This window comes from Bombina bombina, chromosome 5, assembly GCF_027579735.1.
Source record: "Bombina bombina isolate aBomBom1 chromosome 5, aBomBom1.pri, whole genome shotgun sequence".
Taxonomy (NCBI): Eukaryota; Metazoa; Chordata; class Amphibia; order Anura; family Bombinatoridae; genus Bombina; species Bombina bombina.
Window position 1 is genome coordinate 180,277,018 of NC_069503.1, and position 14,523 is coordinate 180,291,540.

The following is a 14,523-nucleotide window of genomic DNA, read 5'->3' on the forward strand; positions in this document are numbered from 1 at the left end:
GCCTGTATTAGGATGTCGTCTAGATAAGGGCCCACTGCTATGCCTTGTTAGGACCGCCAGAAGAGACCCCAGAACCTTTGTAAAAATTCTTGGGGCTGTAGCTAACCCGAAGGGAAGAGCCACAAACTGGTAATGCCTGTCTAGAAAGGCAAACCTTAGGAACCGATGATGATCTTTGTGAATCGGTATGTGAAGGTAAGCATCCTTCTAATCCACTGTGGTCATGTACTGACCCTCCTGGATCATAGGTAGGATTGTCCGAATAGTTTCCATTTTGAACGATGGAACTCTGAGGAATTTGTTTAAGATCTTTAGATCCAAAATGGGTCTGAAGGTTCCCTTTTTTTTTTTTTTTTTTTTCAAATAAGCTTTATTGAAAAGTTATTTGAATACAATACATGGGCATAGTATAAGTCAAAAGCATACAATAAGGGTTATGTGTTCCCACATTGGAACGTAATTTTACATCACTCATCTACATATAGTAGATAGCCAAACCAGTACTGAAACGAGAATCAGTAGAGGTAATGGTATATAAGAGTATATCGTCGATCTGAAAAGGGAGGTAGGAGAAGAAATCTCTACGACCGATAACAGAGAACCTATGAAATAGATCCCCTAGAGGAAGACCATGGTATTCAAATAGGCAATACTCTCTTCACATCCCTCTGACATTCACTGCACTCTGAGAGGAAACCGGGCTTCAGCCTTCTGCGAAGCGCATATCAACGTAGAATCTAGCACAAACTTACTTCACCACCTCCATGGGAGGCAAAGTTTGTAAAACTGAATTGTGGGTGTGGTGAGGGGTGTATTTATAGGCATTTTAAGGTTTGGGAAACTTTGCCCCTCCTGGTAGGAATGTATATCCCATACGTCACTAGCTCATGGACTCTTGCTAATTACATGAAAGAAAACAAATAGCATTAAGGGGATATTCTAATAGACAAATTAATTAATCTGACTCATTAAAACATATTTTTGCATTAGTGTCCCTTATAAGCTACTTCACAGAGATTAAAACACATAAATAAAGCTCCACACTAGAGCTGGAGAAAAAAAACCTGCAGCTCCCGAGCAGGACTTGGCTGGTTACATGGTACCGACAAGAATATGCCACTTTAGACAGGTACACCAGCACAGTCCTCCTCTGGTGCTGCATTGCAGGCCTTTACGTGTGTGTTAGACCCTGTATTCTTGTAAGTCCCCTCAATGTATGAACATTTAGAGTGATACTAATGATTTAGAGTAGAGAAAATCAGAAAATGTAGCAAACAGTTTAAGTCAATAACGAAAGCAGTTAACAGTTGTATGAAAGGTTTCTAGGGAATAAATACTGTTAAGTAAAGAGAAGAGCATAGAATGGGCTCACTCTCTACCCCCCTCCTGCACTAATTAAGACATCAAGCTCTAGTTTGGCAGCTGCCAGCACAGGCTGCTTACACATCTGAGCACAAATCCCACTCCCAGCAAAACTCATTATTCACCAACACAAGCCCTTCCCCCATCACTGACTCAGCATCCATCTTCAATATACACACAGACCTGGTATTGGCTTCAACTCCCACAGAAACAGTGGAGAACACAGACTCCTCCGATAAGGTGCGCTGTAAAACAGGTGTTAGCTGCTCAGTGCTGGCTGCCTCAGTTTGTGCTCCATCCTCAACAGGTTGTTCTTTAACATCTGGGGTGAAGACCGAGGGTGGAGGGGGAAAAAAAAAAAAAGTAAACAGACATTTCTAAGGAGTCAAGAAGCAGAGTCATTAAAACAATGTTTTTATTCAGATAACTTAAAGGGTTAGTAAAGACCAAATTAAACTCATGATTCAGATAGGACGTAATTTTAAACAACTTTCTAATTTACTATTATCATCAAATTTGCTTTATTTTCTTGTTATTCTTAGTTGAAAGCTAAACATAGGTAGGCTCATATGCTAATTTCTAAGCCCTTGAAGGCTGCCTCTGCATTTGACAGTTTTTCACCACTAGAGGGAGTTAGTTCATGTGTTTCATATAGATAACAATGTGCTCATGCACGTGAAGTTATTTAAGAGTCACTAATTGCCTGAAATGCAAGTCTGTCAAAAGATCTGAGATAAGGAGGCAGTCAGCAGAAGCTTAGATACAAGGTAATTACAGAGGTAAAAAGTATATTTCTATAACAGTGTTGGTTATGCAAAACTGGGGAATGGTAAATAAATGGATTATCTATCTTTTTAAACAATTATTTTTTTGGTGTTTACTATCCCTTTAAACATTGCATTCACCAGTATTTTAGTTTTTATATACCAGGAAAAGGTCTTTTGCAAAGGGACACTAAAAGAAAAAATAAATCTTCTTATAATTAAATAATTGATTGCTTAACCCCTTCTCTACCGGGAATTTCAGAGAAGAATTTTTAGCATTTTTGCTATCGGTCCATTTAAACAGAAATAGAGTCTTGTCTTTTTTTATTTACCTGTTAAAACTATATACAGGTGGCCCTCGTTTTACAACGGTTCAATTTACACCGTTTCAGAATAACAACCTTTTTTTCCAGTCATGTGACTGCTATTGAAAAGCATTGAGAAGCAGTGCATTTATTAAAATAGCCAGTAGGTGGAGCTGTCCGCTTGTGTTGCAGCAAAGCCAAGCAAGCTGAAATTAATCAGTTTAACCAGACCTGAGCTATTGAGCAGATTTCAAAGGAACAAGATCTTCCTGTCTATAAATCAGTCCAGATTGGAATGCATAGAAAGAACTGTTTGCAGAAAAATGCAAGTGAAGTCTGTGTTGTGTGATTATTTTATTGGGTTTATAATGCTGTTTAGTAAATGTTTTTGTTCATTTAACTTAGTTTAATTATATAGTCTGTGTTGTGTGATTATGTTATTAAGTTTAAAATGCAGTTTAGCATTTAAAGTCTTTATTTCAAAGCTTTAAAAATAATGTATTAGGTGTTACTTATGACAATTTTGAGAGGGGCCTGGAACCTATCTCCCTCACTTCCCATTGACTTACATTATAAACTGGGTTTCAATTTACAACGGTTTTGATTTACAACCATTCCTTCTGGAACCTAACCCCGGCGTAGTAGACAACCAAAGTATTGATCTAGTCCCATTTTGGTATATTTCATGCCACCATTTCTCCGCCAAATGCGATCATATAAAAAAAAAATTGTTAATTTATTTTTTTTACAAACTTTAGGATGCTAGATAGTTAAAGTGAACCAGCCTTATAAAACCTTCTAGCATCAATTTAAGGGAACTATAGTTTGACAGGAGTTCTGGGGGCGCCATCAGAATGTATATGCGCAGGCACCAGTTCCTTTTTATAAGGCACCATGGGTGCTTGGGTTTGTGAAACCCTGAGATATATCTGCAAATTTTTCAAGCCCAGTTATTAAGATTACTGTTTTTTATATAACAGCCTGTAGAAATAAGTGCATTCTATTAAAGGATAATACTAAAGAATCAGTAATGTGGTTAGCACTTATTTCCAACCTCAAATAATTGTACACTGTCTTTTAAAAAGGGACAAGAAACCCAATTTTTTTTCTTTCATAATTCAGATAGAGCGTGCAGTTTTAAAAAACTTTCCAATTTATTTCTATTATCTAATTTGTTTTGCTCTTTTTGTATATTTTGTTGAAAAAAAGTATACCTAGGTAGGCTCAGAAGCTACTGATTGATGGCTGCACATATATGCCCCTAGTTATTGGCTACCATCTAGCTCCCAATAGTGCATTACTGCTCATTTAAAAATATATACCAAGAGTTTGAAGCAAATTAGGAGTAAACTGGACAATTGTTTAAAATGGTATGATCATATGAATCATGAAAGAAAATTTTTGAATTTCATGTCCCTTTAATATATTTAAAGGGACAGTCAAGTACAAAAAAACTAATGATTTAAATAGGGAATTTAATTTTAAACAACTTTCCAATTTACTTTTATCACCAATTTTGCTTTGTACTCTTGGTATTCTTAGTTGAAAGCTAAACCTAGGAGGTTCATATGCTAATTTCTTAGACCTTGAAGGCCACCTCTAATCTGATTGCATTTTGAACACTAGAGGGCATTAGTTCATGTGAATAATATAGATAACATTAAAGGACCAGTAAACACAGCAGATTTGCATAATCAACAAATGCAAGTTAACAAGACAATACAATAGCATTTACTCTGAATTTCAAATAAGTAGTAGATTCTTTTCTAACACATTTCAAAGTTATGTATATTTCCACTCCCCCTGTACCATGTGATAGCAATCAGCCAATCACAAATGCATATACGTATAGTCTGAGTTCTTGCACATGCTCAGTAGGAGCTGGTGACTCAAAAAAAGTATAAATATAAAAGACTGTGCACATTTTTTTTAATGGAAGTAAATTGGAAAGTTGTTTAAAATTACATGCTGTATCTGAATCATGAAAATTTAATAAAACTTGAGTGTCCCTCATGCACGTGAGGTTACCCTGGAGTGAGCACTAATTGGTTAAAATGCAATTCTGTCAAAACAACTGAAACAAGGGGGCAGTTTGCAGAGGCTTAGATACAAGATAATCACAGAGGTAAAAAGTGTATTTCTATAACAGTGTTGGTTATGCAAAACTGGGGAATGGGTAATAAAGGGATTACCTTTCTTTTTGTTGACTGTCCCTTTAATTTCCAAGCCACTACTCTTCTGGGAGCCTGTGCATGAGATCAAATTGTATACATGAGTCTCAGAATCGATGATGGCTATCACATGATACAGGGGGCGTGGAAATGGAATTACATTTTAAAATGTAAGTGTTGATTATGCAGTTCTACTATATTTTATGGTCATTTTAAAAGAACCATAAAAAGGGCAGTAGGGAAGATACAATTTACGGACTCTCACAATGTTGCAGAACACTTGGTCCTTAGACCTATGCCAAGTAAGGTTGCCACTTTGATTGATTGGCCAAATTAATGAGCATAAGTAATTATGCAATTATGACATCACAGGATATGGCATTAACATTAATTTGTAAGATTAACTTCTGTTAACTATATAGGTAGTTCAGAATATTTACAAATAAAGAATAAAAATTATAGGCATTTACCAAGTATCTTGAGTTAAACAGTACTTCTTCTAGCTGAGCTCCCATAAGCTATCTGTCTATACAGTATACTGTGACAGTGAGCCAGACGTGCAGAGGAGGCTGCAACTTGCGGGGTGCTGAACTGCTTATTGGCGAGGTTGGCTTTGGCAGTCATGGGTGCTAAATGGAGCAAGCTACTGTCAGCTTCAAAGCTGCAGCTATTCACGACTTCACAGTCATCGGGATTATCTAATGCAGGGCGTTTAGCTGGTCCACAAATTTTATGATTAACACAATGCAAATGGGACCAAAATATCGGCTGTGCCAGTAAAAACAGAATTTATGTTTACCTGATAAATTACTTTCTCCAACGGTGTGTCCGGTCCACGGCGTCATCCTTACTTGTGGGATATTCTCTTCCCCAACAGGAAATGGCAAAGAGCCCAGCAAAGCTGGTCACATGATCCCTCCTAGGCTCCGCCTACCCCAGTCATTCGACCGACGTTAAGGAGGAATATTTGCCTAGGAGAAACCATATGGTACCGTGGTGACTGTAGTTAAAGAAAATAAATTATCAGACCTGATTAAGAAAACCAGGGCGGGCCGTGGACCGGACACACCGTTGGATAAAGTAATTTATCAGGTAAACATAAATTCTGTTTTCTCCAACATAGGTGTGTCCGGTCCACGGCGTCATCCTTACTTGTGGGAACCAATACCAAAGCTTTAGGACACGGATGAAGGGAGGGAGCAAATCAGGTCACCTAAATGGAAGGCACCACGGCTTGCAAAACCTTTCTCCCAAAAATAGCCTCAGAAGAAGCAAAAGTATCAAACTTGTAAAATTTGGTAAAAGTGTGCAGTGAAGACCAAGTCGCTGCCCTACATATCTGATCAACAGAAGCCTCGTTCTTGAAGGCCCATGTGGAAGCCACAGCCCTTGTGGAATGAGCTGTGATTCTTTCGGGAGGCTGCCGTCCGGCAGTCTCGTAAGCCAATCTGATGATGCTCTTAATCCAAAAAGAGAGAGAGGTAGAAGTTGCTTTTTGACCTCTCCTTTTACCGGAATAAACAACAAACAAGGAAGATGTTTGTCTAAAATCCTTTGTAGCATCTAAATAGAATTTTAGAGCGCGAACAACATCCAAATTGTGCAACAAACGTTCCTTCTTTGAAACTGGTTTCGGACACAGAGAAGGTACGATAATCTCCTGGTTAATGTTTTTGTTAGAAACAACTTTCGGAAGAAAACCAGGTTTAGTACGCAAAACCACCTTATCTGCATGGAACACCAGATAAGGAGGAGAACACTGCAGAGCAGATAATTCTGAAACTCTTCTAGCAGAAGAAATTGCAACCAAAAACAAAACTTTCCAAGATAATAATTTAATATCAACGGAATGCAAGGGTTCAAACGGAACCCCCTGAAGAACTGAAAGAACTAAATTGAGACTCCAAGGAGGAGTCAAAGGTTTGTAAACAGGCTTGATTCTAACCAGAGCCTGAACAAAGGCTTGAACATCTGGCACAGTTGCCAGTTTTTTGTGAAGTAACACCGACAAGGCGGAAATCTGTCCCTTCAGGGAACTTGCAGATAATCCTTTTTCCAATCCTTCTTGAAGGAAGGATAGAATCCTAGGAATCTTAACCTTGTCCCAAGGGAATCCCTTAGATTCACACCAACAGATATATTTTTTCCAAATCTTGTGGTAAATCTTTCGAGTTACAGGCTTTCTGGCCTGAACAAGAGTATCGATAACAGAATCTGAGAATCCTCGCTTCGATAAAATCAAGCGTTCAATCTCCAAGCAGTCAGCTGGAGTGAAACCAGATTCGGATGTTCGAACGGACCCTGAACAAGAAGGTCTCGTCTCAAAGGTAGCTTCCAAGGTGGAGCCGATGACATATTCACCAGATCTGCATACCAAGTCCTGCGTGGCCACGCAGGAGCTATCAAGATCACCGACGCCCTCTCCTGATTGATCCTGGCTACCAGCCTGGGGATGAGAGGAAACGGCGGGAACACATAAGCTAGTTTGAAGGTCCAAGGTGCTACTAGTGCATCCACTAGAGCCGCCTTGGGATCCCTGGATCTGGACCCGTAGCAGGGAACTTTGAAGTTCTGACGAGAGGCCATTAGATCCATGTCTGGAATGCCCCACAGCTGAGTGACTTGGGCAAAGATTTCCGGATGGAGTTCCCACTCCCCCGGATGCAATGTCTGACGACTCAGAAAATCCGCTTCCCAATTTTCCACTCCTGGGATGTGGATAGCAGACAGATGGCAGGAGTGAGACTCCGCCCATAGAATAATCTTGGTCACTTCTTCCATCGCTAGGGAACTCCTTGTTCCCCCCTGATGGTTGATGTACGCAACCGTCGTCATGTTGTCTGATTGAAACCGTATGAACTTGGTCCTCGCTAGCTGAGGCCAAGCCTTGAGAGCATTGAATATCGCTCTCAGTTCCAGAATATTTATCGGTAGAAGAGATTCTTCCCGAGACCAAAGACCCTGAGCTTTCAGGGATCCCCAGACCGCGCCCCAGCCCATCAGACTGGCGTCGGTCGTGACAATGACCCACTCTGGTCTGCGGAATGTCATCCCTTGTGACAGGTTGTCCAGGGACAGCCACCAACGGAGTGAGTCTCTGGTCCTCTGATTTACTTGTATCTTTGGAGACAAGTCTGTATAGTCCCCATTCCACTGACTGAGCATGCACAGTTGTAATGGTCTTAGATGAATGCGCGCAAAAGGAACTATGTCCATTGCCGCTACCATCAACCCGATCACTTCCATGCACTGAGCTACGGAAGGAAGAGGAACGGAATGAAGTATCCGACAAGAGTCCAGAAGTTTTGTTTTTCTGGCCTCTGTTAGAAAAATCCTCATTTCTGAGGAGTCTATAATTGTTCCCAAGAAGGGAACCCTTGTAGACGGGGATAGAGAACTCTTTTCCACGTTCACTTTCCAGCCGTGAGATCTGAGAAAGGCCAGGACGATGTCCGTGTGAGCCTTTGCTTGAGGGAGGGACGACGCTTGAATCAGAATGTCGTCCAGGTAAGGTACTACTGCAATGCCCCTTGGTCTTAGCACCGCTAGAAGGGACCCTAGTACCTTTGTGAAAATCCTTGGAGCAGTGGCTAATCCGAAAGGAAGCGCCACAAACTGGTAATGTTTGTCCAGGAATGCAAACCTTAGGAACCGATGATGTTCCTTGTGGATAGGAATATGTAGATACGCATCCTTTAAATCCACCGTGGTCATGAATTGACCTTCCTGGATGGAAGGAAGGATAGTTCGGATGGTTTCCATCTTGAACGATGGAACCTTGAGAAATTTGTTTAAGATCTTGAGATCTAAGATTGGTCTGAACGTTCCCTCTTTTTTGGGAACTATGAACAGATTGGAGTAGAACCCCATCCCTTGTTCTCTTAACGGAACAGGATGAATCACTCCCATTTTTAACAGGTCTTCTACACAATGTAAGAACGCCTGTCTTTTTATGTGGTCTGAAGACAACTGAGACCTGTGGAACCTCCCCCTTGGGGGAAGTCCCTTGAATTCCAGAAGATAACCCTGGGAGACTATTTCTAGCGCCCAAGGATCCAGAACATCTCTTGCCCAAGCCTGAGCGAAGAGAGAGAGTCTGCCCCCCACCAGATCCGGTCCCGGATCGGGGGCCAATATTTCATGCTGTCTTGGTAGCAGTGGCAGGTTTCTTGGCCTGCTTTCCCTTGTTCCAGCCTTGCATTGGTCTCCAAGCTGGCTTGGCTTGAGAAGTATTACCCTCTTGCTTAGAGGACGTAGCACTTTGGGCTGGTCCGTTTTTACGAAAGGGACGAAAATTAGGTCTATTTTTTGCCTTGAAAGGCCGATCCTGAGGAAGGGCGTGGCCCTTACCCCCAGTGATATCAGAGATAATCTCTTTCAAGTCAGGGCCAAACAGCGTTTTCCCCTTGAAAGGAATGTTTAGTAGCTTGTTCTTGGAAGACTCATTAGCCGACCAAGATTTCAACCAAAGCGCTCTGCGCGCCACAATAGCAAACCCAGAATTCTTAGCCGCTAACCTAGCCAATTGCAAAGTGGCGTCTAGAGTGAAAGAATTAGCCAATTTGAGAGCATTGATTCTGTCCATAATCTCCTCATAAGGAGGAGAATCACTATCGAGCGCCTTTATCAGTTCATCAAACCAGAAATATGCGGCTGTAGTGACAGGGACAATGCATGAAATGGGTTGTAGAAGGTAACCCTGCTGAACAAACATCTTTTTAAGCAAACCTTCTAATTTTTTATCCATAGGATCTTTGAAAGCACAACTATCCTCTATGGGTATAGTGGTGCGTTTGTTTAAAGTAGAAACCGCTCCCTCGACCTTGGGGACTGACTGCCATAAGTCCTTTCTGGGGTCGACCATAGGAAACAATTTTTTAAATATGGGGGGAGGGACGAAAGGAATACCGGGCCTTTCCCATTCTTTATTAACAATGTCCGCCACCCGCTTGGGTATAGGAAAAGCTTCTGGGAGCCCCGGCACCTCTAGGAACTTGTCCATTTTACATAGTTTCTCTGGGATGACCAACTTTTCACAATCATCCAGAGTGGATAATACCTCCTTAAGCAAAATGCGGAGATGTTCCAACTTAAATTTAAATGTAATCACATCAGGTTCAGCCTGATGAGAAATGTTCCCTGAATCAGTAATTTCTCCCTCAGACAAAACCTCCCTGGCCCCCTCAGATTGGGTTAGGGGCCCTTCAGAGATATTAATATCAGCGTCGTCATGCTCTTCAGTAACTAAAACAGAGCAGCCACGCTTACGCTGACAAGGGTTCATTTTGGCTAAAATGTTTTTGACAGAATTATCCATTACAGCCGTTAATTGTTGCATAGTAAGGAGTATTGGCGCGCTAGATGTACTAGGGGCCTCCTGAGTGGGCAAGACTCGTGTAGACGAAGGAGGGAATGATGCAGTACCATGCTTACTCCCCTCACTTGAGGAATCATCTTGGGCATCATTGTCATTATCACATAAATCACATTTATTTAAATGAATAGGAATTCTGGCTTCCCCACATTCAGAACACAGTCTATCTGGTAGTTCAGACATGTTAAACAGGCATAAACTTGATAAGAAAGTACAAAAAACGTTTTAAAATAAAACCGTTACTGTCACTTTAAATTTTAAACTGAACACACTTTATTACTGCAATTGCGAAAAAACATGAAGGAATTGTTCAAAATTCACCAAATTTTCACCACAGTGTCTTAAAGCCTTAAAAATATTGCACCTCAAATTTGGAAGCTTTAACCCTTAAAATAACGGAACCGGAGCCGTTTTAAGCTTTAACCCCTTTACAGTCCCTGGTATCTGCTTTGCTGAGACCCAACCAAACCCAAAGGGGAATACGATACCAAATGACGCCTTCAGAAAGTCTTTTCTAAGTATCAGAGCTCCTCTCACATGCGACTGCATGCCATGCCTCTCAAAAACAAGTGCGCCACACCGGCGCGAAAATGAGACTCTGCTTATGCTTTGGGAAAGCCCCTAAGAAATAAGGTGTCTAATACAGTGCCTGCCGATATTATTATATCAAAATACCCAGATAAAATGATTCCTCAAGGCTAAATATGTGTTAATAATGAATCGATTTAGCCCAGAAAAGTCTACAGTCTTAATAAGCCCTTGTGAAGCCCTTATTTACGATCGTAATAAACATGGCTTACCGGATCCCATAGGGAAAATGACAGCTTCCAGCATTACATCGTCTTGTTAGAATGTGTCATACCTCAAGCAGCAAGAGACTGCACACTGTTCCCCCAACTGAAGTTAATTGCTCTCAACAGTCCTGTGTGGAACAGCCATGGATTTTAGTTACGGTTGCTAAAATCATTTTCCTCATACAAACAGAAATCTTCATCTCTTTTCTGTTTCTGAGTAAATAGTACATACCAGCACTATTTCAAAATAACAAACTCTTGATTGAATAATAGAAAACTACAGTTAAACACTAAAAAACTCTAAGCCATCTCCGTGGAGATGTTGCCTGTACAACGGCAAAGAGAATGACTGGGGTAGGCGGAGCCTAGGAGGGATCATGTGACCAGCTTTGCTGGGCTCTTTGCCATTTCCTGTTGGGGAAGAGAATATCCCACAAGTAAGGATGACGCCGTGGACCGGACACACCTATGTTGGAGAAATTATAGTTAGGTGGCAACCCAAGGAAACAAAGCATACATAGTAAAGCACGGCACACTAGTATGCATATACACAACACTTATGGGTCCTCAGACACGGACGCAAACAATTTAACCAAGCCCTCTCTAGCTGCACATAGCATTCTGGGAGTACCTAGACATGACCAAAAGTAGATGTGGTAGGTTGCCTACAGCGGTAAGTTAAACTGGAGGGCAGCAGGCAGTATGGTGGTGCAATAAGTGTTCAACAATCAAGGCACAGGCAGAGATTTAGAGACGAAATAGGTGTCTGAATATCTGTCTTAGTGTGACAGTAGGCAAACGGTAGGAAAACAAGGCTTACAAATTTTAACAGACTAGCCCAATTTAAAAGCATCAAGGATATGTCATGCCTAGAGCTGCAACAACTAATCGTCATAATCGATAATAATCGATTATTAAAATAGTTGTCAATGAATCTCATAATCGATTATTTGTTTTGCAATTAGTTGGTCTGTGCACAACACCAACGGCTTCACTCCACTGAGCTCCTGCACATGGTATTATGTTTTATGGTTATGCCCTTAGCCTAAAGGACGTCTACAGACGTATACTTTTCACTTTTTCAGGACAGTATAAGTTTACAACTACCCCTGACTTATGTGCAACCCAGATATAATAGTCATCATTTGGATTGTTTATATTAAATCAGGTGATTTGGAACTATGCTTTGCATGATATAGTGCTGAGCTTGTTATTTATACCTTGCCCCTAGATTGATGGGAGTTTTCTGAATTGATGTGCACTTTAATTATTAGCGGATCGCTTGCTATTGCTGATTATATGTGCTGTATAAATAAATGTGTAAGGCTGTGTCCTTAGCACTTATGATTTGTTTATTGTTTTTTTTTTATATATTTTTAATCAATTTTGAAAATATGTACCAGATTCAACCTTTATAAGTGTATATTTGTTATTTTTAGAGCAGACTAGATATTTTCCCCTAACTTTATATTTGGTTATTTACCATTGCATACAGATATTCAAGATATTTTTTATGTTAGAATAAAGTCAAGGATTACTTTATTGAGAGGCCCCTTGCCAAGGTGGAAGTTCTACCTCTTTTCAAACAGTTTTTGGTTTTAATTATAAAAATGGGCTCTGTTGCTTATAAAATGGAAAAAAAAGTTGTGTTAATGTAAAGTTTTAGTCTAAAGTTTATATTTGTAACACTCAGTATGTGGATTCTATTTAAAATATAGGAAACAATTATTGATTTTTTTTTTATCCTATTAGTCGATTAATCGAAAAATATAAATCGGCCGATTAATTGATTATGAAAATAATCGTTAGTTGCAGCCCTAGCTCATGCCATACTTCCTTACTATACAGGTCACAACTTCCTTTAGACTGTTAGCTCTTTTCAGTAAGGCCTTCATTCATTTCTGATTAACCAATTAAATACAAATTGTGCACTGTAATTATATATGACATAACATCTAGGCATGATCAACGCTTATAAATAAAATGTAAAAACAATAGATGAAAAGGGGGAATATAAAGATCAGCTTTCTAAATTTCAAAGTTAAAGGGATATTAAACCCAAAAAAATTATTTCGGAATTCAGATAGAGAATACAATTTTAAACATTCTAATTTACTTCTACCATCTAATTTGCTTCATTCTATAGATATTATTTGTTGAAGAAATAGCAAAGCACATAGGTGAGTCAATAACACAAGGCATTTATGTGCAGCCACCAATCAGCAGCTACCGAGAATGAAGCAAATTAAATAGATGTAAAACATAATTATTCTTACCTGATAAATGTATTTATTTTTTGACACGGTGAGTCCATGGATCATCTTAATTACTGTTGGGAATATCACAAGCAGGACCCCAGCAAAAGCTGTTAAATACCACTCCCCCTACCCACAATCCCCAGTCATTCGACCAAAGGGAAAGGAGAAAGGAAGTAATCTAAGGTGCAGAGGTTCCTGAAATTTATAGAAAAGCAAACTGTCTGAAAAACAGGGCGGGCCGTGTCAAGAAATAAATAAATTTATCAGGTAAAAATAAATTGTGTTTTCTTTCTAATGACACAGTGAGTCCACGGATCATCTTAATTACTGTTGGGAACCAATACCCAAGCTAGAGGACACGGATGATAAGGGAGGGACAAGACAGTTAACCTAAACAGAATGCACCACTGCTTTTTCTCACAAAAGAAGACTCTGCTGAAGCAAAAGTATCAAATTTGTAAAATTTAGAAAAAGTATGCAACGAAGACCAAGTCACAGCCTTGCAAAGCTGATCTACAGAAGCTCAATTTTTGAAAGCCCAAGAAGATGAAACAGCCCTCGTGGAATGAGCCGTGATTCTCTCAGGAGGCTGCTGATCAGCAGTCTCATATGCCAAGCGAATAACACTCCTCAACCAACAAGAAAGAAGTAGCCGTAGCTTTCTTACCCTTACGCTTCCCAGAAAAGACAACAAATAAAGAAGAAAAATGGCGAAAATCCTTTGTGGCCTGCAAATAATATTTTAATGCACGAACCACATCCAGGTTGTGCAACAAACGCTCCTTATGAGGAGGAGGATTAGGACACAAAGAAGGAACAACAATCTCTTGATTAATATTCTTATCAGAAACAACCTTGGGAAGAAAACCCAAAGCAGTACGCAGAACTACCATATTAGAGTGAAAAATAAGAAAAGGCGATTCATACTGTAAGGTTGAAAGCTTTGAAACTCTTCGAGCCAAAGAAATAGCCACCAGAAACAAAACCTTCCAAGATAACCTCTTAATATCCAAAGAATACATAGGTTCAAACGGAGCCTGTTGAAGGACTCTAAAAACCAAAAAGAATTAACATCTGGCACATCCGCCAGGCGCTTGTGCAATAAAATAGATAAAGCAGAAATTTGACCCTTCAGGGTACTAGCAGATAAACCACTCTCCAAACCCTCCTGGAGAAAAGACAAAATTCTAGGAATCCTAACTCTACTCCACGAGTAGCCTTTGGATTCACACCAATACAAAAATTTACGCCAAATCTTATAATAAATCTTCCTAGTCACATTCTTAATAGCCTGAATCATAGTCTCAATAACTTACTCAGAAAAACCATGCATAGAAAGAATCAAGCGTTCAATCTCCAAGCAGTCAGCTTCAGAGAAACGAGATTTGGATGAAGGAAGGGATCCTGCAGAAGAAGGTCCTTCCTTAATGGAAGACACCAAGGTGGAAGAGAAGACTTCTCCACCAGATCTGCAAACCAGATTCTGCAAGGCCAC

The 14,523-nt window shown here is 40.0% G+C and overlaps 1 protein-coding gene across 1 annotated transcript in view; it reads right to left on the reverse strand.

Moving 5' to 3' along the window:
• Positions 1 to 1,439: 1,439 nt before the first annotated feature.
• LOC128661412 (histone-lysine N-methyltransferase 2C-like) overlaps positions 1,440 to 14,523 on the reverse strand; it is a 268,461-nt gene continuing 255,377 nt past the window's right edge. Inside the window, exon 3 of the mRNA XM_053715668.1 lies at positions 1,440 to 1,684. Within this exon, the coding sequence (XP_053571643.1) occupies positions 1,440 to 1,684 (245 nt within the window). The remainder of the gene's footprint in view (positions 1,685 to 14,523) is intronic.